General features: G+C 40.8%; 1 protein-coding gene across 3 annotated transcripts; it reads left to right on the top strand.

The window, feature by feature from the left end:
• The first annotated feature begins 1,684 nt into the window (after nucleotides 1-1,684).
• Nucleotides 1,685-22,383, top strand: WBP11 (WW domain binding protein 11). Of its 3 annotated transcripts, none has more exons than XM_066355244.1 (12): nucleotides 1,685-1,971; nucleotides 3,388-3,522; nucleotides 4,056-4,087; nucleotides 5,260-5,353; nucleotides 11,483-11,679; nucleotides 13,914-14,047; nucleotides 14,539-14,738; nucleotides 15,695-15,886; nucleotides 18,064-18,165; nucleotides 18,567-18,851; nucleotides 20,896-21,078; nucleotides 21,835-22,383. In XM_066355244.1, exons 2-12 carry the CDS (start codon nucleotides 3,459-3,461, stop codon nucleotides 22,266-22,268), a joined length of 1,917 nt encoding a protein of 638 aa, XP_066211341.1. In that variant the 5' UTR covers nucleotides 1,685-1,971; nucleotides 3,388-3,458; the 3' UTR covers nucleotides 22,269-22,383. The 3 variants fall into 3 exon arrangements, with proteins under 3 accessions (XP_066211341.1, XP_066211334.1, XP_066211350.1); XM_066355237.1 differs by having other exon boundaries at nucleotides 1,685-1,888; XM_066355253.1 differs by lacking the exon at nucleotides 1,685-1,971 and adding an exon at nucleotides 1,978-2,125.
• Nucleotides 22,384-23,294: the final 911 nt, after the last annotated feature.

The following is a 23,294-nucleotide window of genomic DNA, read 5'->3' on the forward strand; positions in this document are numbered from 1 at the left end:
GTTGCCTTTGCTTATATAAAGCTTTAGGTGGCCCATTTCATTAATTACCTAATTTAAGACAAATCCAGAGGCAATAGAGGTTTAATGGTTCAGATAAATTTCTGCAGATGGAAGTGTTTGTTTTCTAAATCCTGCAACAACTAATAATTCTCCATTGAGACTCAGATTATACTACAAAATTATTAACAAGCTGTTCATGCAAGAATGTGTTTGTTATACAAAGTTAATTCCAGGTTCATCTAAATTTCAAAAAACGTCTTGAAATTTAAAAAGCTCAGCAATATCTCAACAATTAAAAGCTAAATGAAAGTTTAATTTTTCAAATATACTAATTTTCTCCTCTATCATTTCTTTCTAATATTAGTTGCAAAACATCACAATTTACTTCACCTTCACTATTAAATCCTTTTGTTTTTGTTTATTACCTGATTTATAAGCTTTGAAATACAAGATCTTTTTACTGTTCTTTCTGAGACTCAAAAATCAGTCTAAGAACCAAATCGAGAATTTCCTAAAACAAGGATTAGTTTAGGTAAAGGACCAATCTTAAACGGTTAAGTGCACACTTAAATATTCTGCTAAAAATTAATATGTATCTCCAACAGTATTATAGAATATTTATACTTAATTGTAGGAATTGGCCTATAATTAATATTTACTAGAAGGGGTATTCAGATTAACATCAACAATAAACAAGCATGTCCCTCAAGGGGAGAATTTTTAAATACTTAAAATTACCTTTAAGAGAAAAAGGGGAGGAGTCTTAGAGAAAGAGCGGATAGAAAGGAGAAAGAACAGATAGATAGAAAGAAAAACCTTCGAAGACAAGAGCTAAAGGAATCAACTCGTATGTTCAGTGACATCATATAGGATTTGAGGCTGGTGAAAAGATCAGAAACCAATATAACCTCACCTGTCATAATTTTAAAACTGACGGCACACGTCATACGTCCTTTCCAAAAAAGTAATCCCGTAGATCAGCGGTTCTCACTCAGCCTGTGGGTCGCGACCCCAGCGGGGTCGCCTAAAGCCATTGGAAAATACATAATGCATATCAGGTATTTACATTCCGAATCATAACTGTAGCAAAATTGCAGTTATGAAGTAGCCACCAAAATTATTTTTTGGTTTGGGGTCACCGCAACATGAGGAACTGTATTGCGGGGTCACGGCATTAGAAAGGTTGAGAACCACTGCCGTAGATGAACAACCCAGGACTCCAATACAGGCACTGACGTGCTCAGATCTACAAACGTTTGGTGTGTTCATAAACAGCTACTGCACTTTCAGACAGACAAGACGCTAGCAAAGCACACCACACAGTAGCAAATATTATTCGGGAATTTGTTTCAAACAGACACTCCCAAAAAATTAATTGATACAAATCCAGCGGGCTTTATAAACGCAAGACACCTACTAATCTGAACTCGCCGGACTAGCGCGGCGCAATAATTTAAGAACCCGGAATTAGGTAGAATGTATCCGGCCCAGAGGCGGGGCCGTCTTTTCACCAGCCAATCATATATTCGAGTTGCTTCTTTTTCTTATTTCGATTAGCCTATATAAGTGTCGGTCAACGTGGATTTTGTACTGCGTAATATTAGGGCGGGCTCTTGGCAGATAACCAACCAATCGGTACTGGATTGGAGCGGACTAGGCTCCGGTCCTGGAGGTCTGGGTTACTGTCTGTATTTTCCGGGCGGAGAAACGCTGAGATCTTGGGCCCGCAGGGATAGGAAGTGACGTAGGGACGGTGGAGGGGCGCGAGGTTTCTAGATGGCGGTTGCTGGCTAGCTCACCGGCCGCAGAGGTGAAGGCCCCTGCGCAGTAAAAGAGGCCCGGAATCGTCTCCTGCCAGCTTCTCGCAGACCTAGAGCCCAGTAGAAGTGTGAGTGTGCGCGACTGTTCCGATCGGAGGATTCTTCTTCTTCCCGGCGGCCGCCCGGGGCCCGCGCGGTTGCCTCGGGGACGGTAGGCCCCTTAGCCCCGCTCTTCAGGCCGCGGTGGAGGTCTCCCGGGTCGCGGACTGCCGGGGGGTCCCCGAGCCTGGGGCGGCGCCGCGCGGTGAAGCGGCTGACTTCGCCCGGGTCGGTTGGCGCCGCCTCCTATCTGTCCACCTTGATTGGTAGGTGCCTTGGGTTTGCTGTGTGCACCTCGAGCCAGGGTCAGCCGTCTCTGTGGTTTCGGCAGTTGCTGCCGCTGGTAGAAGTGGGCGCCGTCCCACTGGAGCCTCTTGGGCTGTTTAGTGTTCCCACATGGTTTTGTGGCCCTATTTCCCTATCGCCTCTGCTTTAAGGGGGGGGAAAAAAAAAGTAGTTTGTGCAGACTAAGTCTCCGGTGACCTCTGTAAAAATTTTCTGTAATGCGTATTCTGGTTCAGTTTGGGAAAGGTGGGTCAAACCAAGAGTCTAAGGGTTTTAATTGAGACAGGAAAGCGAAAAAGATATGGGCCACCAAAGATATGAGAGCTTGTATTTGTATTAACTGTGCTTGCTTCCTCCTCCCTTTTCCCCCACTCCCAGTTTTTCTTTTACTTTCTTTTTTTATTGAATTAATTGGGTTGACACTGGTCAACACAATTATACGGGTCTCAGGTTCACAATTCCACAACACATCATCTGTACACCGCACTGTGTGTTCACCACCCCAAGTCAGGTCTCCGCCTATCCCCATTTATCCCCCTTATACACCACCCCCACCCCCAGCCAGATTTTCTGAGAAGGAAACCCTTCACAGGGTAAATTAGTTGTCATTGGAACAGCCTTGAAGTGTTTAATAGAAGTCATAGCAATTGAACACTTGCTGAAAGAGGCAGTGACTCAATGTCTTGATGAAATCTTCATAAAGAAGGAAAGATATCAATGTATGGACTACTAAAATTTTTACCTTGGGCTTGTAACTTCCCTAGTAAAGAGTTTATCTTTCCATTAGAGAAGCTCTACCCATCATTTCGTGCATCTAGGGTAACACTTGAAATGCTTCTTTTTCCAATCCCTCAGAGGCTTCCCCTTGCTTTCTCCCATTTAGTGTAATCATTCTTATTGCCTCCACATGGGTGTAAAAGGGACTGCAAAGCTGTCATCTGAGCATTTTTTTAAAGATTTTATTTTGTTGATTTTACAGAGAGAGGAGAGGGGGGAGTGAGAAGTATTGTTTCATAACTGCTTCACTTTAGTTGTTCATTGCTTGCTTGTTGCTTGTCGAATGTGCCTTGATCCTGCAAGTCCAAGGTTTCGAACCAGCGACCTCAGCGTTCAAGGTCAATGCGCTATACACTATGTCACCACAGTCCAGGCTAGCCGAACATTTTTGAGATATTAACTGCCTGGTAGGGCATCATTTTGGCTCAGATAAGCTCTAATATACTCTTATCTAAATTTTCTACAGGTTTGGACATTCTTGCATTGATACTGGGTTGTTTTATTTTAATGAACAAGTGAACCATACAGATTGTCAACATGGGACGAAGATCTACATCATCCACCAAGAGTGGAAAATTTATGAACCCCACAGACCAAGCCCGTAAGTGTCCAATAATGTGGATGATGAAGAAGAGAAGTAATAAAAATTACAAGCATTAGGGAATCTATTTTATGATGTCTTAATTACAAGATTGGCAGTGCTAGGAGTCAGTTGTATGAAGTTACCTAGTGTTCTTATGGACAGATGATTAACATGCAGAAAAATTCGTGCCTGTATTTCTAATTTGATTGACCTGCAAAGTAGAATTCGCTTAAAGGTTTCTTCTTGTAGTTGGAATTTTTAACAAATTAGTTTTGCAAGTTCTTGTTTAATATTAATGGCATATTTTTTTCCTTTGGCTTTCTAATTACTTCTTAAGAAAACAAAAAATTGTTGACGTTTCTAGTTGATGACATTTCTAGTTGATAACATTAGATGGGTGCTAGTGGCGACTAGTAGGGAGAGGCCAGGGATGCTGCTGAATATTCTGAAGTGTACAAGATAGCCACCCACAATATGAATTATTCATGCTGAGGAAAATGCTATAATAGCCACAATTTGAAAGGTTTATATTCTTTTTTTCTCTCTCTCAGGAAAAGAAGCCCGGAAGAGAGAATTAAAGAAGGTATGGCTTCAGATGCGTCACATTAGTTCTACATGTTGTTTGGCACATCTTATCATTTGGGATTAATATATTTCAAAATAACGACCAATTATTTGCCAGGAAATATACTTTATGCTTCTTACAACAGGCCATAAAATTTACTAATCCAAAACACCATACAGATGCTCCTTGATATAAGATGAGGTTCTTGTTAAGTCCCAGTAAATCCATCATAGGTTAAAATATCTTAAGTCAGAATGCTTTTAATACATCTAACCGAACAAGCAGAATAGCTTAGCCTGCCTTCCCTGAAATATGCCCAGAACTCATATTAGCTTACAGTTGGCCAAAATCAACTCGCTGCTGTCCCGTATCATGAGAGACTATCATCCTGCATTTGGCTAGCCGAGCAAAAGACCAAAATTTGAATTACAGTTTCTACTGAATGCGCATGACAGCACCATGGTAAAGTCAAAAAGTCATAAGTCAAACCATGGTTACATTGGGGACCATCTGTACTTGGAAATTGAACTAAATAACCTTCAGATAAGCTCTCAATGGGTGGTTGTAGCATTGTTTACTTGATTACCTTTCCCAGTGAGTTAAATACTTTTGAAAGTAACTTTTTTTCCTTATTAAAACATACTCCTTTGTTAAAAGCTACTGAATTAGTGAATGAAAATAAATGTGATACTAAATAGCTTTCTATGTTCATTTTTCTGGTTATGTGGCTGTAGAGATTGTGACAAAGATCTTTCCAGAATAAGGAAGGGTTTACTTTTCATTATCATACCTTAACATATTGAGAAAGCTTATATTTTTACTTGTTTCCAATTGTGTGTTCTTTTAGCATTGCTTAGCATTAAATACTATAAAACTTTTCTCTGGTATATAATTTTAGAATTTAACTGAAACTTTTGTTTATTAAAAGAACTTAAAATGTGTTAAGTAACTGCTTTAAGTCTCACAAATATTTGCCTCAAAAAGCACATCTAATAAATAACATTTATTTACCTTTTTGTCTAAAGTTGAAACATTTTTGAGAGTAAAAAGTTACATAGTTCTGTTTCTGGTGGTTGAAATAAGTCATCAGAAACCAGGAAGTACAACCTCAGTTTAGATTCTTGAAGCAAATTGAAATAAAAACTCACGAGTGTCCGACTTCTTGACATAAATACTGCTCTTTTTTTTAGAACAAAAAGCAGCGCATGATGGTACGAGCTGCGGTTTTGAAGATGAAGGATCCCAAACAGATTATCCGGGACATGGAGAAATTGGATGAAATGGGTAAGAATTTATTATAAGGCTGGATTTTATAGCAAGGGTAACGGTCTGATACACAGAGGCAGGCAGGCAGATAATGAATGAAGCAGCACAGGCAAAAAAAATTGTAATAATAAAGCATGGTGGCGTTTGGCACTTGAATTTAGTTTTAATATCAGAAAGACAAAATGGAATGGTGGGGAATTTCTGTGAACCAAAGATCTCATCCAGAATAAGAGAGAAGCCATCATCTAGCTTGAGCAAATTGTTATGAGGTGATAAACACCCACTTTGGCCAGCTTATTTTTCAAGAGAGGACAGCAATCTGGCTTCTGAAATCACCTTGGAGTTTTTTGTGTGTCTTGTTTTTAATGTTGGCAACTATCACGTAAAGCTATTAGGCCATCGTGAGTCTGTCAGTTTCCCATTTTTTTCCAATGAGAAGATCCAAAGATACTTGACTACCTAGTAAGGATGTAGCAGAAATCATCAAATACTTAGTATTGAACACCATATTAGGACTCCCTCCCTTTTCTCACATTTTATAGAATTAATTGTATTCAGTCTCTTTATGAGCATCTTCAATATCACTGCTTTGTCATAACTGGAATTACACAAGGTACCAGCATGTTGTCTTTCCTTGCTTCTAAGGTAGATAGAGAATCGTATGTGTGATGCTGCCACTGGGAGTTTTATCCCAACTCACAAATACCTATTAACATTATAACTTGGGGGGTTTTCATTTTTCTTTTTCTACTAGAAGTGTTTGAACGTGTAGAAACTAAATAGTCTAGTTCACTCCTATGTGCTTTCCAGCTATCGAGTTTGCCAATTCTGTTCACTGGCTCCTGCCACTTTTTTTATTACATATTAAAGCAATTCTTTCAAGTTTTGTTTACAAATGTGTCCAAAAGGTTTCAGTGATTTCCCCAAAAACAGTAAGTGAAAAAGGTACAGTGGCTCTCCTCAGTGATGCATTGAATGGGTTCCGAAAACCCCAGTGGTATGGGGCTGCAGTCCTGTAAGCTTTGGAAAGTAGTGCAGCAGAGCTGTGCGCTAACCTGGGCAAGAGTGCTAGGTCAGGCTGCATGATGCCAGATCGTCCCCAGTTCAGCTGTAACTGATCCACTTGTTGCCTCTGGTCTAAATTCCAGTGAGGACAAATGCTGTCCTTAGAATATCAGGATATTACCCATGAAATGATCCTAAATTGATCTATGTGATTTGATCACTCTAGGAATACTGTGGTATAAGACTGTACATTCTGGTTTTAAATAAATTGCAAAGGTAATAGTTAATGGGATTTAGGGAGGAGAATAATTAAGGAAAAAGAAGGGAATATTTTCAGTGCTCTAATTAAAATTTATAAACTCAGTACAAACTAGTGTAAGCAGAAAAGAGTATACATTGACTCCCATAATCAGGAAATCCCTGGAGGGCAGCTGGCCTTGAAAACCCAGATGTCATTATCAGAGTCGTCTGTGTGGTCCTGTGTCTAGAACTTCATTCGGCATGCTGCTAACAAAGTTGGGGCAGGAGGTAGGCTATGTATGTGGGGTGGAGTGGTGGCTGGGAGAGGAGGCCACAGACAGCTATAGTAAATTTCACCCTGCTTGTAAGAGCTTCTCTCCCATATGTACATTTAAAACCTCAGACATGATCTGGTCCCAGTTTGGATCATGTGCCATTTGATCTCTGAGTCAGGGTGATGAAGGAGGACAGGTATGATTGACCTAAAATTAAGGCCCATGTTGAACACATGGGAAGAGATGGTTAGATGGTAGCTAGACAAAGAACACCAGTCCGTTATAAAAATAATAGTTATGAAATGAGCCAGACACCGCAGGATTTTTTATGATCCCATTTAATCATCAGATCTTTGTTGTGAGGTGGTTGATGTCCCCAGTTTTCAGATGAAGAAGGTGAAAATAAGAGAGTTCAAATAAAGTGCCCAAGATCTCAGAATTAAGTGACAGAGCTAGTGTAGTCTGTGAACCTTCGGTCTCTCTGGCCGAAGCTTAAATAGATCAAGTCATTGGCATACAGGAGTGCAAAGTGATTTTTATTACAGTGATGATGAAAATTAGGTGACATTTCTTAGAAAGGAAGGTGAAATTAATGGCCATCTTAAAAGGGTGGAATTCTCCCAAGTCTCTATTGCAGTTCTTAAGGAATTGAAGAACATTATCTGGAGTCTTGTTCCCTTTTAAAATTTTTAGCATGTAACTATTTTTTTTTTAATCAGTAAATACATTTAATTTTATTTATTTGGGAGGGAATTCTTTTTTTTTATTATTAGTTTTACTAGGGTGACATCAATAAATCAGGGTACATATGTTCAAAGAAAACATGTCCAGGTTATCTTGTCAATTTTGTTGCATACCCATCACCTAAATTCATTGTCCTCCCTCACCTTCTATCTAGTTTTCTTTGTGTCCCTCCCTCTCTCCCTCCCTCCCCCTAACCACCACACTCTTGTCAATGCCTCTTAGTCTCGTTTTTATGTCCCACCTACGTATTGAATAATGCAGTTCTTGGTTTTTTCTGATTACTTATTTCACTCCGTATAATGTTATCAAGATCCCACCATTTTGTTGTAAATGATCCGATGCCATCATTTCTTATGGCTGAGTAGTATTCCATAGTGTATATGTGCCACATCTTCTTTATCCAGTCTTCTATTGAAGGGCTTTTTGGTAGTTTCTATGTCTTGGCCACTGTGAACAATGCTGCAATAAACATGGGGCTGCATGTGTCTTTACGTATCAATGTTTCTGAGTTTTGGGGGTATATACCAAGTAGAGGGATTGCTGGGTCATATGGTAGTTCTATTTTCATTTTTTGAGGAACCACCATACTTTCTTCCATAATGGTTGTATTACTTTACATTCCCACCAACAGTGAATGAGGGTTCCTTTTTCTCCACAGCCTCTCCAACATTTGCTATTACCTGTCTTGTTAATAATAGCTAATATAACAGGTGTGAGGTGGTATCTCATTGCAGTTTTGATTTGTATTTCTCTAATAACTAATGAAGATGAGCATCTTTTCATATATCTGTTGGCCATTTGTATTTCTTCCTGGGAGAAGTGTCTGTTCATGTCCTCTTCCCATTTTTTTTATTGGATTGTTTGTTTGTTTGTTGTTGAGTTTTATGAGTTCTTTGTATATTTTGGATATTAGGCCCTTATCTGAGCTGTTGTTTGAAAATATCATTTCCCATTTAGTTGGCTGTCTGTTTATTTTGTTGTCAGTTTCTCTTGCTGAGCAAAAACTTCTTAGTCTGATGTAGTCCCATTCGTTTATTTTTGCCTTCACTTCCCTTGCCTTTGGAGTCAAACTCATAAAATGCTCTTTAAAACCAAGGTCCATGAGTTTAGAACCTATGTCTTCTACTATGTACTTTATTGTTTCGGGTCTTATATTTAGGTCTTTGATCCATTTTGAATTAATTTTAGTACAAGGGGACAAACTAGTCCAGTTTCATTTTTTTTTTTTTTTTTTTTCATTTTTCCGAAGCTGGAAACGGGGAGGCAGTCTCCCACATGCACCCGACCGGGATCCACCCGGCACGCCCACCAGGGGGCGATGTTCTGCCCTTCTGGGGCGTTGCTCTGTTGCATCCAGAGCCATTCTTGCGCCTGCGGCAGAGGCCACAGAGCCATCCCCAGCGCCTGGGCCATTTTTGCTCCAATGGAGCCTCGGCTGCGGGAGGGTAAGAGAGACAGAGAGGAAGGAGAGGGGGAGGGGTGGAGAAGCAGATGGCGCTTCTCCTGTGTGCCCTGGCCGGGAATCAAACCCAGGACTCCTGCACACCAGGCCGACGCTCTACCGCTGAGCCAACCGGCCAGGGCCTCAAGTTTCATTCTTTTGCATGTAGCTTTCCAGTTTTCCCAGCACCATATGTTGAAGAGGCTTTCTTTTCTCCATTGTGTGTTGTTGGCCCCTTTATCAAAAATTATTTGACCATATATATGTGGTTTTTTTCTGGACTTTCTATTCTGTTCCATTGGTCTGAGTGTCTGTTTTTCTGCCAATACCATGCTATTTTGATTGTCATGGAATATTCTTCCATCTCATTCTATCTTTTTCGATTTCCCTTAACAATGCTTTGTAGTTTTCATTATATAGGTCCTTTACATTCTTTGTTATGTTTATTCCTAGGTATTTAATTTTTTTTGTTGCAATCGTGAAGGGGGTTATTTTTCTGAGTTCATTCTCAAATGTTTCATTGTTGGCATATAGAAAGGCTGTGGACTTTTGTATGTTAATTTTGTATCCTGTGACCTTACTGTATTAGCTTATTGTTTCTAGTAATCTTTTTGTAGATTCTTTGGAGTTTTCGATGTATAGGATCATGTCATCTGCAAAAAGTGAAACCTTTACTTCTTTCCCAATATGGATGCCTTTTATTTCTTTGTCTTGTTTGATTGCTCTGGCTAGAACCTCTAGCACCACATTAAATAAGAGTGGAGAGAGTGGACAACCCTGTCTTGTTCCTGATTTAAGGGGGAAAGCCTTCAGTTTTGTGCCATTTAATATGACGTTAGCTGATGGTTTATCATATATGGCCTTTATCATATTGAGATATTTTCCTTCTATACCCATTTTGTTGAGAGTCTTAAATATAAAATTGTGTTGTATTTTACGAATGCCTTTTCTGCATCTATTGATAAGATCATGTGGTTTTTGTTCTTTGTTTTGTTGATATAGTGTATTATGTTAACCATTTTACGTATGTTGAACCATCCTTGAGATTTGGGATGAATCCCACTTGATCATGATGTATTATTTTTTAAATATGTTGTTGTATTCAATTTGCTAGTATTTTGTTTAGTATTTTAGCATCTGTATTCATTAGAGATATTGGTCTGTAGCAGGGGTCCCCAAACTTTTTACACAGGGGGCCAGTTCACTGTCCCTCAGACCGTTGGAGGGCCGGACTATAAAAAAAACTATGAACAAATCCCTATGCACACTGCACAAATCTTATTTTAAAGTAAAAAAACAAAATGGGAGCAAATACAATATTTAAAATAAAGAACAAGTAAATTTAAATCAACAAACTGACCAGTATTTCAATGGGAACTATGCTCCTCTCACTGACCACCAATGAAAGAGGTGCCCCTTCCGGAAGTGTGGCGGGGGCCAAATAAATGGACTCAGGGGGTCGCATGTGGCCCGCGGGCTGTAGTTTGGGGACCCCTGGTCTGTAGTTTTCTTTTTTTGTGCTGTCCTTGTCCGGTTTCGGTATGAGGGTTATATTGGCCTCATAAAATGTGTTTGGAAATATTGCTTCTTCTTCAATTTTTTGGAAGACTTTGAGTAGAATAGGAACCAAGTCTTCTTTGAATGTTTGATAAAATTCGCTGGTATAACCGTCTGGACCTGGACTTTTATTTTTGGGGAGATTTTTAATAGTTTTTTCTATTTCTTCCCTACTAATTGGTCTGTTTAGGTTTTCTGCTTCTTCTTGACTCAGTCTAGGAAGGTTGTATTGTTCTAGGAATTTATCCATTTCTTCTAGATTGTTGAATTTAGTGGCATAAAGTTTTTCATAGTATTCTACAATAATTCTTTGTATATCTATGATATCCGTGATGATTTTTCCTCTTTCATTTTGGATTTTGTTTATATGAATCCTTTCTCTTTTTTCCTTGGAAAGTCTTGCCAAGGGTTTGTCAATTTTGTTGATCTTTTCAAAGAACCAGCTCCTTGTTCTATTAATTTTTTCTATAGTTTTTCTGTTCTCTATTTTATTTATTTCTGCTCTGATTTTTATTATCTCCTTTCTTCGGCTGGTTTTGGGTTGTCTTTGTTCTTCTTTTTCCAGTTCCTTAAGGTGTGAAGTTAAGTGGTTCACTTGGGTTCTCTCTTGTTTGTTCATATATGCCTGAAGTGATGAACTTCCCTCTTATCACTGCTTTTGCTGCATCCCATAGATTCTGTTATGATGTATTGTCATTTTCATTTGTCTGTATATGTCTTTTGATCTCTACGCTTATTTCTTCTTTGACCCATTTTTTAAAAGTATGTTGTTTAGTTTCCACATTTTAGCATGTAACTTTTTTTATGAAATGATATAGTTTATTGATAACCTAAATGATGTGACCTGTTTGTGTTTAATTCCATAATCTATACTTTTTTTCTCAGAGTTCAACCCAGTGCAACAGCCACAGTTAAATGAGAAGGTGCTGAAAGACAAACGTAAAAAGTTGCGGGAAACCTTTGAACGTATTCTACGGCTGTATGAAAAAGAGAATCCAGATATTTACAAAGAACTGAGAAAGCTGGAAGTAGAATATGAGCAGAAGAGGGCTCAACTTAGCCAATATTTTGATGCTGTTAAGGTAATCAGGTTTTTTTTTGAAAGAAAAACTGAAGGATATATTTAGATTGGCCTTAAAATTGTTAATGGGAGAATTAATTGTCAGAGCTCTTCCTCTTGGCAGTCTTTTTTTTTTTTAAATTTTAATACACTTTTTAAAATTAATTTTAATGGGGTGACATTGATAAATCAGGGTACATATGTTCAGAGAAAACATCTCTAGGTTATTCTGACATTTGATTATGCTGCATTCCCATCATCCAAAGTCCAATTGTCTTCCGTCACCTTCTAACTGGTTTTCTTTGTGCCCCTCCCCTCCCCTAGTCCTATCCCTCTTCTCCCCCCCACCCCATAACCCCCACCCTCTTGTCCATGTCTCTGAGTCTCATTTTTATGTCCCACCTATGTATGGAATAATATAGTTCTTAGTTTTTTCTGATTTACTTATTTCGCTCAGTATAATGTTATCAAGGTCCATCCAGGTTGTAGTAAATGATCCGATGTCCTCATTTCTTATGGCTGAGTAGTATTCCATAGTATATATGTACCAAAGCTTTTTAATCCACTCATCCATTGTCAGACACTTGGACTGTTTCCAGATCTTCGCTATTGTGAACGATGCTGCCATAAACACGGGAATGCATTTCTCCTTTTGGAACAGTGCTATGGTGTTCTTAGGGTATATTCCTAAAAGTGGGATGGCTGGGTCAAAAGGCAGTTTAATTTTTAATTTTTTGAGGAATCTCCATACTGTTTTCCACAGTGGCTGCACCAGTCTGCATTCCCACCAGCAGTACAGGAGGGTACCCTTTTCTCCACGTCCTCACCAGCACTTGTTCTGTGTTGTTTTGTTGATGAGCACCATTCTGACTGGTGTGAAGTGATATCTCATTGTGGTTTTAATTTGCATTTCTCTAATGATTAGTGATGTTGAGCATTTTTTCATATGCCTATTGGCCATCTGTATGCCCTCTTTGGAGAAGTGTCTTATTCATTTCTTTCGCCCATTTTTTTGATTGGATTGTTTGTCTTCCTGGTATTGAGTTTTACCCTCTAGGCAATCTTATCAAACTGAACATATATAAGAGAATTTAATCCATCACAGGAATAGCCAAAAACTGGAAATGGCTCAGGTATTTTTAAATCTCAAAAAAATACTGAACTTCTTTTGTAGTTATGATTCCATTTGTATAAAATGTTAGAACATGGCCCTGGCCAGTTGGCTCAGTGATAGAGTGTTGGCCCGGCATGTGGAAATCCTGGGTTCAATTCCTGGCCAGGGCACAGGAAAAGCACCCATCTGCTTCACTGTTCCCGTTCTCTTTTCTATCTCTCTCTTCCCCTCCTGCACCCAAGGCTCCATTGGAGCAAAGTTGGCCCGGGCGCTGAGGATGGTTCCATGGCCTCCACCTCAGGTGCTAGAATGGCTCCTGTTGCAACAGAGCAACACCCCAGATGGGCAGAGCGTCACTCCCTGGTGGGCATGCCAGGTGGATCCTGGTCGGGTGCATGCGGGAGTCTGTCTTTCTGCCTCCGGGCTTCTCACTTCAGAAAAATACAAAAAGAAATTAAATAAATAAATAAATACAAAAAGTAAATGAAATGTTAAAACAGTCAAAATTTGCAGCAGCAGTTTCTTTGGGATACTGTTAGGGACTGACAGTGGAAATGAGTGCAAAGTAGACGCATTTCAGAACTCATTGAATTTATACGTCATTGTAAATTTTGCCTCAGAATTGTTAAAAAAAAAAACAAAAACCTGAATGCTATAATCTTTATAAAGTAAGATGTATGGATCCCTTTTACAGAAGAGGAAACTGAGATAACCCTCTTGGTCATGCAGCTACTTACTACATGGCAGAAATTCATCCAAGGTAGAGCCCAGTCTCTGTGCTGGAATGTGCTGAGTTAATTGATATGTGGTGTTTGTCATCCAGAATATTAAGTAGGGTGGCTTGCGTATTAGGTGATGTTCTCTAAATAGTACCTATTTCAAACCAAAACCAAAAAGAATGAAAGAATTTATAGATATTAGAGGGGAGAAAAAAATGGGGTTTGGTTCTTTTAGAGGAGATAGATTTCTTTCAACTCATTGACAGACTGGAAATACTGATGAGGCTTGTTATTCTTAGGGGTTTGTTTTGTGATATTTATGTCAGTTGAAAAGCAAATGCAGGTTATGAAACGGCTGACAATGAAGTTTAGAGTCGAGCTTGTGGATTCCTCTTACCTACTGTGGAGGACTCTGTGTTTCAGAACGCTCAGCATGTGGAAGTGGAGAGTATTCCTCTGCCAGATATGCCGCATGCTCCTTCCAACATCTTGATCCAGGACATTCCGCTTCCTGGGGCCCAGCCACCCTCCATCCTTAAGAAGACCTCAGCCTATGGGTAAGTAGTAGCATCATCAAACAGCATGTATTAATAGCACCTTCTGCCTGACCAGGCGGTGGCACAGTGGATAGAGCATCAGACTGGGACGTGGAGGACCCAGGTTCAAGGCTCTGAGGTTGTCGGCTTGAGCACGGGGTCGCTGGCTTGAGCACAAGGTCGCTGGCTCGAGCAAGGGGCTCTGCTGTAGCCCCCCAATCAAGGCACATATGAGAAAGCAATCAATGAACAACTAAGGAGCTACAATGAAGGATTGATGTTTCTCATCTCTCTCCCTTTCTGTCTGTCCTCTCTCAACACAAAAAAAAAAAAAAGGAAAAAAGAAAGCACCTGACTAAAGCCAAAATTAATGCAATAGGAGTTGAAAGACAGTGTGAACATAAGCAATGCCTCATTGGATTAAATATAAAATTTTTAAATCCCTTGAAAATTGTTTAGAAGAGGCAGTAAATACCTCTGTTAACGTAATTCCTGTCAAATTTTCTTTACAGACCTCCGACTCGGACAGTTTCTATTCTTCCTTTTCTTGGACATGGTGTTCCACGCTTGCCCCCTGGCAGAAAACCTCCAGGCCCGCCCCCTGGCCCACCTCCTCCTCAAGTCTTGCAAATGTATGGCCGTAAAGTGGGCTTTGCCCTAGACCTTCCCCCTCGTCGGCGGGATGAAGACATGTTATATAGTCCTGAACTTGGTAAGGAGTGACTGTCCTTTTGCTCTTACAACCTTTACACTGTCATTTCTTATTTTGGCCCTGTTTTACGTCTTGTTCACTACCCTCAGAACTTGGGAAATAAATGAGATACCATATATACACTAACAGATGGATAAGTCATAGGCTCTACCCAAGTAAAAGCATCATACATAACAGATGTTTATTGTATTTTAAATTGGGCTGTTGTTAGAAATATCACTTATCACCAATTCCCTAAGCCTTGGACACCTGTTTCCCTTGTAGCTTTATTGTCACAGACAACAGACTGTATTGTTTCATACATAGTCACAGTGATTGTGTCTGCGTGTTTGCATATAGCTAAGTGTAATTTTTTTAAAATTTGAATCTTTTAAACTTAGCAAATGAAAATGTTGTCAGGCTCTCTGAATAACTGAGATCTGCACAGCCACTTTAAAAACAATTACTGTGTTGCCATGGCCGGTTGGCTCAGCGGTAGAGCGTCGGCCTAGTGTGCGGAGGACCCGGGTTCGATTCCTGGCCAGGGCAAACAGGAGAAGCGCCCATTTGCTTCTCCACCCCTCCGCCGCACTTTCCTCTCTGTCTCTCTCTTCCCCTCCTGCAGCCAAGGCTCCATTGGAGCAAAGATGGCCCGGGCGCTGGGGATGGCTCTGTGGCCTCTGCCCCAGGCGCTAGAGTGGCTCTGGTCGCAATATGGCGACGCCCAGGATGGGCAGAGCATCGCCCCCTGGTGGGCAGAGCGTCGCCCCATGGTGGGCGTGCCGGGTGGATCCCGGTCGGGCGCATGCGGGAGTCTGTCTGACTGTCTCTCCCCGTTTCCAGCTTCAGAAAAATGAAAAAAAAAAAAAAAAAACAACAATTACTGTGTTACATGATGGCATAATTGTGTTTCGGGGTACCGTGACATTGAGGAGCCAGTCATATTACTTGTTCCTTGCTCCCTCCTTTGTTTGTAGCTCAGCGGGGTCATGATGATGATCTCTCCAGCACCAGTGAAGATGGCGGCTATCCTGAGGACATGGATCAGGATAAGCATGATGACAGTACTGATGACAGCGACACTGACGGGTCAGATGGAAAAAGTGACGGGGATGAATTTGTGCACCGTGATGATAACGAAAGAAACAACAACGAAGAAAAAAAATCAGGTATGTGCAGATGAAAGTTCCACAGTATTGATCAATAAATAGGACACAAGCTGAAGATCCTGATTTATTAATGCAAAATAATTGCGAGCTCCTTGAAAAGAAGGAGCTCTCTATATTCATCTCTATATCAGCAGTTTCAAAGTTCTTGACACATAGTGAGTACTAATGGATGTTAAAATTAAGTAGTGTCACTTTGCGGGGGGGAGATAATGGCTATTCAACAGCTTAAAGATGTTCTCTCATGGATAGGTGTGCGATAAAAAGAATAACCACATACCTATATTAAGAAAACCGTGTTTTGCATTGTTGTTTTTTAATATGTCTGTTTAAATGTCTACATTTGAAGCCCTTTAAATTATATGTGACCATGGTATATTACATGAACCACAACCATAATTATCATGCAGGTATGCCTTTGAGTGAAGTCATGACTTAATGGAAACATATCCATAATGTGTGTTATGTGTTTGATTCTCATAAATTCAGACTGAGTTTCATGTACTTTTGAAAAGTAGTTATGACAGTCATCAAAAGAATTATAACCATTGTAATAGGTACTAAGCAATACAAAATATATCATGTGTCATACCCCAGTAGTCTTGGAGCTTCTTTTAATAAGTATGATTGCACCCTGGCCGGTTGGCCAACAGTAGAATGTCAGCCTGGCGTGTGGAAGTTCTGGGTTCAATTCCTGGTCAGGGCATACTGCAGAAGTAACCATCTGCTTCACCACCCCTCCCCTTTCTCTCTTTATCTCTCTCTCTTCCCCTACTGATTCGAGCAAGGTAGCCCCGGGCACTGAGGATGGCTCCATGGCCTTGCCTCAAATGCTAAAATAGCTCAGTTGCTGAGCAACGGAACACTGGCTCCAGATGGGCAAAGTATCGCCCTGTAGGAGGGCTTGCCAGGTGGATCCTGGTCAGGGTGCATACAGGACTCTGCCTCATCACCTATGAGTAAAAGAAAAAAGAAAAGAAATACGATTGCAAATAAAAAAGCTAGTTTAAAAGGGTGGCTAAAGAGAGCTGGTAATGAAAAGTTACAGAGGACCCTTGCATAGGAGTTAGAACTAGAAAGTAGGAAACCATCAGAGCCCCAGCAACTCCCTTACTTCTGGGACTGTGTGGTCTTTGCCTCATCTTTGTCTGACAACATTTTTTTTTAACATGTACTCACCAGTGCACACTTGCTGAAAATGACTATCCTATGTGCATTCATTCTGCCAAATTTATTGAGTTTTTACTATATGCAAGGCATTTTTGCAGACATTCAGTATGCAGAGTAAACAAAAGTAATGCCCTGTCCACATGAAAATTCTGTCCTTTTGCAAATGTTTACCAAATAAGAATGCCCTTAACATTGCATCATTTAGTATACGATGTTGAAAAGCATCTAGCAAATAGCCTTTCAGTCAGGTAAGTTTCTTTCTAGTCCTAGTTTGCCCAGAGCTTATATAATAAATCCTTTTTAAGCATCTGTTGGGGTGTTGTTATGGTTTTTCTTTAAGCTGTTTATTGTAATGAATTGCATTATGGCTTTTCTGATGTTAAACCATCTTGAGTTTCCAGGACCAGTCTTAAGTGTTTACAGTGTTGTTGTTTTTCTCTCTTTTAAACATGGTCAGATTCAATTTACTTATATTTTATATTGGCCAGTATGTGAGTTTTGATATCAGTATTATGCTTGTAAAGGATAGTATTCCATCCTTTCCTTGTGCCAATCTACAGAAAATTTCTGTAACATAATGTTTGGCTGAATTTTCTTGTAAAATTATTTCAGCCAGGTGCCTTTAGTGAGTACATCTTTTGCTTTCATTTCATTTTTATTTATTCTGGTCTTATCGCTTGAACAATTTTAGTAACTTATATTCTTCTAAAAAATTATTATTTTTAGCTAGGTGTTCAGTTTTAATGGTATAAAGATGTTATTAGTATTCTTGAAGTATTTTTTTTAATTTACAGCTTTTAAATTAGTATAGCATGTAGTTACCACCAGTTGGCACTTTATTACTAACGTGAATATGACTACCTCTTAATGCACTTACCTTCTGCTGTGTTTTACAGGAAATTCACAGGCAGCAATCGTGTCCAGTAATTTATAGTATGTGTTATATAGTAAGCATTTACTGAATTTTGTTGATGCCAATTCACCCCTCCCCCCATCCTCTGGCCCCTTAGGTCTGAGTGTACGATTTGCAGATATGCCTGGGAAATCAAGGAAGAAAAAGAAGAACATTAAGGAGCTGACTCCTCTTCAAGCCATGATGCTTCGAATGGCAGGTAAGGCAGGGAGACAGTGAATTTCCTTTCAGTATTTCCTCATGCCAGTTGCATTTACACACGTTTTCCTATTTAGTGTCCCAGAAACCCGGAAATAAGTAATAAATTCTTGTTTTATAAAAGGCAAGATTTGAGGACATGAAGGTGCCCAAAGTCACACATGCTAAGTAAGTGACTGAACTGGCATTTGAGTCCAGGTCTGTCTGATTCTAAAGCCTGTTCCATTATGCTACACTATGGAGGAGTGGAATATTATTTTATTCTTCTGTATTTCAAGTATTGTATTGAAAGAGACTGGTTGTTAATTTTAAGAAAGCATTTATTGAGCATGTCTCTTCAGACATTACTCAAACCGTCTATAAAAACTTAACTCCATTTACCTGGTTTAAAATTTATTTCAGGTCAAGAAATCCCTGAAGAGGGTCGGGAAGTAGAGGAATTTTCAGAGGACGATGAGGAAGGTGATTCTGATGATTCAGAAGCAGAAGAACAATCACAAAAACAACATAAAGAGGAATCCCTCTCTGATGGCACGTCTTCGCAGCAACAAGCTGCCCCACAATCTGTTCCCCCTTCACAGATTCAAGCACCTCCCATGCCAGGACCACCTCCTCTTGGACCACCTCCTGCCCCACCTTTACGTCCACCTGGGCCACCTACAGGCCTTCCTCCTGGACCACCTCCAGGTAAGCATTTACATGTTATGAATAAACAACTAAGGCTATACGTAGTTAGAGTGAAGTCATTCCAAAATAGATCAGTAACATTTGTTTCCTTGTTTCTTCCCCGTGCAGTTCCCTAAGAAATCAAGGCTTCTTAAAGGACGAGTGCACTGGCTTATTCTTCTAGCATTGTTTGCAGCTGACAGTGTATCTGACAACCATCTTTTTCTTCAAGCTCTTTTTTGTGTGTGTGATAGAGACGGAAGACAAAGAGAGGGACAGGCAGGCAGGAAGGAGAGAGATGAGAAGCATCAATTATTCATTGCAGCTCCTTAGTTGTTCATTGATTGCTTTCTCGTATGTGCCTTGATGGGGGGCAGGGGCTACAGCAGAGCGAGTGACCCCTTGCTCACACCAGCAACTTTGGACTTTAGGCCAGCGACCTTTGGGCTCAAGCCAGTGACCTGGGGGTCGTGTCTGATCCCACACTCAAGCAAACAACCCCGCATTCAAGCCAGTGGGTTTGGTGTTTCAAACCTGGGTCCTCTGTGTCCTAGCCTGGTGCTCTGTCCACTGTGCCATCGCCTGGTCAGGCTTCCAGCTTTCTTTTTCAGAATTCTTGAATTCTGATTCTAAATCAGAATGACTTCTATTTTGAAGGCTATTCTCCAGGCAGAAACTGGAGTCTGTAACTGAGTTTCTTTAGTACTACTATTTAATATGACAATTAGACTGTTCAAAATTAGTAGCCAGAGGCACTAGGACACAGTAAATACTATCTCCTGTCCTTTGGTTTGGGGATTATTGGATGTCAGCATAATTTTTTAGTTAGTGGCAAGTGATAGGTGTTAATCAGGTCTTCCCTTAAAAGTATAAAAAGTTGATTTACAATAAACATAGAACTTCTTGGCTCTTCATGATTTTGTTCCTTCTTTACAGCCAATTAAGTTTTCTTCAATTGAGTTCATCCTTTTCCCATTGGTCCAAAGCAAAAGGACCTATCTTATGTCATTCTGAGTGGTCCTTGTCTTTCTCATAATGCGTTTCAGGAAATCGTTGAAGCACTTTATTTCATTTTCATCTCATGTTGGAACCGTTTAAGAATTCTTCCATCTTCGTTTGTTTCCAGCCCCACAGAGCTGCAATTGTATGTCCCTTCAGTCAGGGCTGGGAGATGAAGAGGAGAGCTGTAGGAAATGCAGGGCCTAGCTCTGGTGCTCAGATATTTGTTGGAATTCTGCTTCCACACATTTTTGTCAGTTTTTGAAGTTACCTAATTTTAGGTTAAAATGGTAAATTTGAGGCCCTGGCCGGTTGGCTCAGTGGTAGAGCGTCGGTCTGGCGTGCAGGGGACCCGGGTTGGATTACCGGCCAGGACACACAGGAGAAGCGCCCATCTGCTTCTCCACACCCCCCCCCCCCTCCTTCCTCTCTGTCTCTCTCTTCCCCTCCCGCAGCCAAGGCTCCATTGGAGCAAAGATGGCCCGGGCGCTGGGGATGGCTCCTTGGCCTCTGCCCCAGGCACTAGAGTGGCTCTGGTTGCGGCAGGGCGACACCCCGGAGGGGCAGAGCATCGCCCCCTGGTGGGCAGAGCCTAGCCCCTGGTGGGCGTGCCGGGTGGATCCCGGTCCGGTGCATGAGGGAGTCTGTCTGACTGTCTCTCCCCATTTCCAGCTTCAGAAAAATACCAAAAAAAAAAAAAAAAAAAAAGTAAATTTGAGTTACCTTTACACACACACACACACACACCAGTGGGGTTTTTGGGGGTTTTTTTAAAGATTTTATTTATTCATTATAGAGAGGGGAGAGAGAGAAGGGGGAAGGAGCAGGAAGCATCAACTCCCATATGTGCCTTGACCAGGCAAGCCCAGGGTTTTGAACCAGCAACCTCAGCGTTTCCAGGTTGACACTTTACCCACTGCGCTACCACAGGTCAGGCCACACCAGTGGTTTTTAACTTTTTCGCAGACCAACATGAAATTTCTGTCAGACTAGTAATTGATTTATAGCATAATTACTACTTCTTATATATTTGTTCGACATTAATTTATCATTTTTCTCTTTTTAGGAGCTCCTCCATTCCTGAGACCACCTGGAATGCCAGGACTCCGAGGGCCTTTACCCCGACTTTTACCTCCAGGCCCACCACCAGGCAGGCCCCCTGGCCCTCCGCCAGGGCCACCTCCAGGTCTGCCTCCTGGCCCTCCTCCTCGGGGACCCCCGCCACGGCTACCTCCCCCTGCACCTCCAGGTAAAGCTTCAGATTTCCATAACAAACATTTGTCTGCTGTGCAGGGTGGGGGAGATGTAAGTTTAGAGTGGTGAGTTCACGGAATAGAGTTTATTTTTGTGGTATAATTTATTAATAATTGTATTATTTTCCATACAAACAACTGTAAACCTGCTTTTGCTCCACCCTGTGTATTTGATTTGCTCTGGGATGTACCTTCACATTTCAATAACGTGAAATGGAGGGGTATCTTAAAATGGTGTTTTTAAATTACTATTAACATGGGTTGAACTTGAGTTCTTCCATAGAATATCTGCATTGATTCTGCCTGTCCCACTTTAACATTCTGAAAGTCTTTTATTAAACCCCCAGCTTGGAAATTTTTTTCTTTCATAGTTGTATATGGAGTAGCTATGACTTTTTATAAACCAAAGCATCTTAGATTTCATAAAACTTGGTATTTGATATTCAATCTTAAAAGTGGCATTTGAAGAAAATTAAACCTGCTGTTCTTCGTAAAATGATGATGGTATGTCTGAACCATTAGAGGGACCTGAATTCTTTTCCAGGAATGATGACATATTATGATTAGGTATAATAAAGTATTCCTTACTACCAGAATACATTCAGGTTTCAAATGGCAAGCAGCATGATTTCAGATTATTTTATGTAAATTGTCTATTTTTTAAAAGTTGTCAGCCTGTGTTTTAACATCCTTAATCACAGTTACACTTTATTAGTTCCTGTGGTCATTGGGCTGTTTTCTCCTTCATTTAGGTATCCCTCCACCTCGTCCTGGCATGATGCGCCCACCTCTGGTGCCTCCACTTGGACCTGCCCCACCTGGGCTTTTCCCACCGGCTCCCTTGCCAAACCCAGGAGTTTTAAGTGCACCACCCAACTTGATTCAGCGACCCAAGGCGGATGACACGAGCGCAGCCACCATTGAGAAGAAAGCCACGGCAACCATCAGTGCCAAGCCACAGATCACTAATCCCAAGGCAGAGATTACTCGATTCGTGCCCACTGCACTGAGGGTCCGGCGGGAGAATAAAGGGGCGACTGCTGCTCCCCAAAGAAAGTCAGAGGATGATTCTGCTGTGCCTCTTGCCAAAGCAGCCCCCAAATCTGGTCCCTCTGTTCCCGTCTCAGTACAGACTAAGGATGACGTGTATGAGGCTTTTATGAAAGAGATGGAAGGGCTGCTGTGACAGCGTCTGCTGCCTGAACACACTTCTGTTCGCATCAATGGTTCGTGGAGAAAGAGGCTCTTAGGAAACTTAGGCAAAAAGAGCTACTTTTTTGTCAGGGTATTTTCTAATTTCACTTGAAGGAACATCTTAAAGTTTAGCCTGGTTCAGAATTCACTGCATATGAGAGGATATTTCACTCAGAATAGGTTAGTTACTGAGGCAGTTCTGCTAACATCCATACCCGGTCACACCACCGTTTTCATCCCATTTCTTCCTCTCACCAATTGTTTGGAAACTTGTGATCAGGGTTCTTTGTTACTTATTTGTTTTGATTCTCTTTTGTGCTCTGGGCACTGGGAAAAAAAAAAACGTTTATTTCACCCCATCTTGCCTATTGTGTTTATTTTTAATATTTTCTTGTAAATATTTTGTAATATTGTAGTGAAATGGATCACAACATCATTTCTTAATACAAAGTGAGATGTGTGGGAAGAAAATGTACAATTCTTTGGTTAAAATTACTTCCTACTGATTTAAACTTTGAGTGTTTCATGGAATAAATAAATGAATGTTCTACCCCAAGATCCTCTGAGTTCCTCGTAATGTATAAACATGATATAGTTAGAAAAGAACTATTTAAAACTTAGGTTTAAAGGTACTACTATTTATGGTACACAATAAGAATCTTATTGAAAATATGGCTTAGGCCCTGGCCAGTTGGCTCAGTGGTAGAGCATCGGCCCAGCATGTGGAAGTCGTCCCAGGTTTGATTCCCCGTTAGGGCACACAGGAGAAGCGACCATCTGCATCTCCATTCCTTCCCCTCCCACTTCTCTCTCTTTTCCTCCTGCAGCATGGCTTGAATGGTTGGGCAAGTTGGCCCTGGGTGCTGAGGATTGGCTCCATGGCCTCAGCTCAGGTGCTAAAATAGCTTGGTTGCTGAGCAATGGAGCAGTGGCCCCAGATGGGCAGAGCATAGCCCAGTAGGGGGTTTGCGAGGAGAATCTTGGTTGGGGTGCATGTGGGAATCTGTCTCTCTGCCTC

Source organism: Saccopteryx leptura, chromosome 1, assembly GCF_036850995.1.
Source record: "Saccopteryx leptura isolate mSacLep1 chromosome 1, mSacLep1_pri_phased_curated, whole genome shotgun sequence".
Classification (NCBI taxonomy): domain Eukaryota; kingdom Metazoa; phylum Chordata; class Mammalia; order Chiroptera; family Emballonuridae; genus Saccopteryx; species Saccopteryx leptura.

Bases quoted from the DNA above. Each gene is read 5' to 3' on its own strand.
- WBP11 (XM_066355244.1), top strand. From the start codon at position 3,459: ATGGGACGAAGATCTACATCATCCACCAAGAGTGGAAAATTTATGAAC. The intron at 3,523-4,055 runs GTAAGTGTCCAA...TCTCTCTCTCAG, and splicing joins GAACCCCACAGACCAAGCCC to GAAAAGAAGCCCGGAAGAGA. The intron at 4,088-5,259 runs GTATGGCTTCAG...TCTTTTTTTTAG, and splicing joins GGAAGAGAGAATTAAAGAAG to AACAAAAAGCAGCGCATGAT.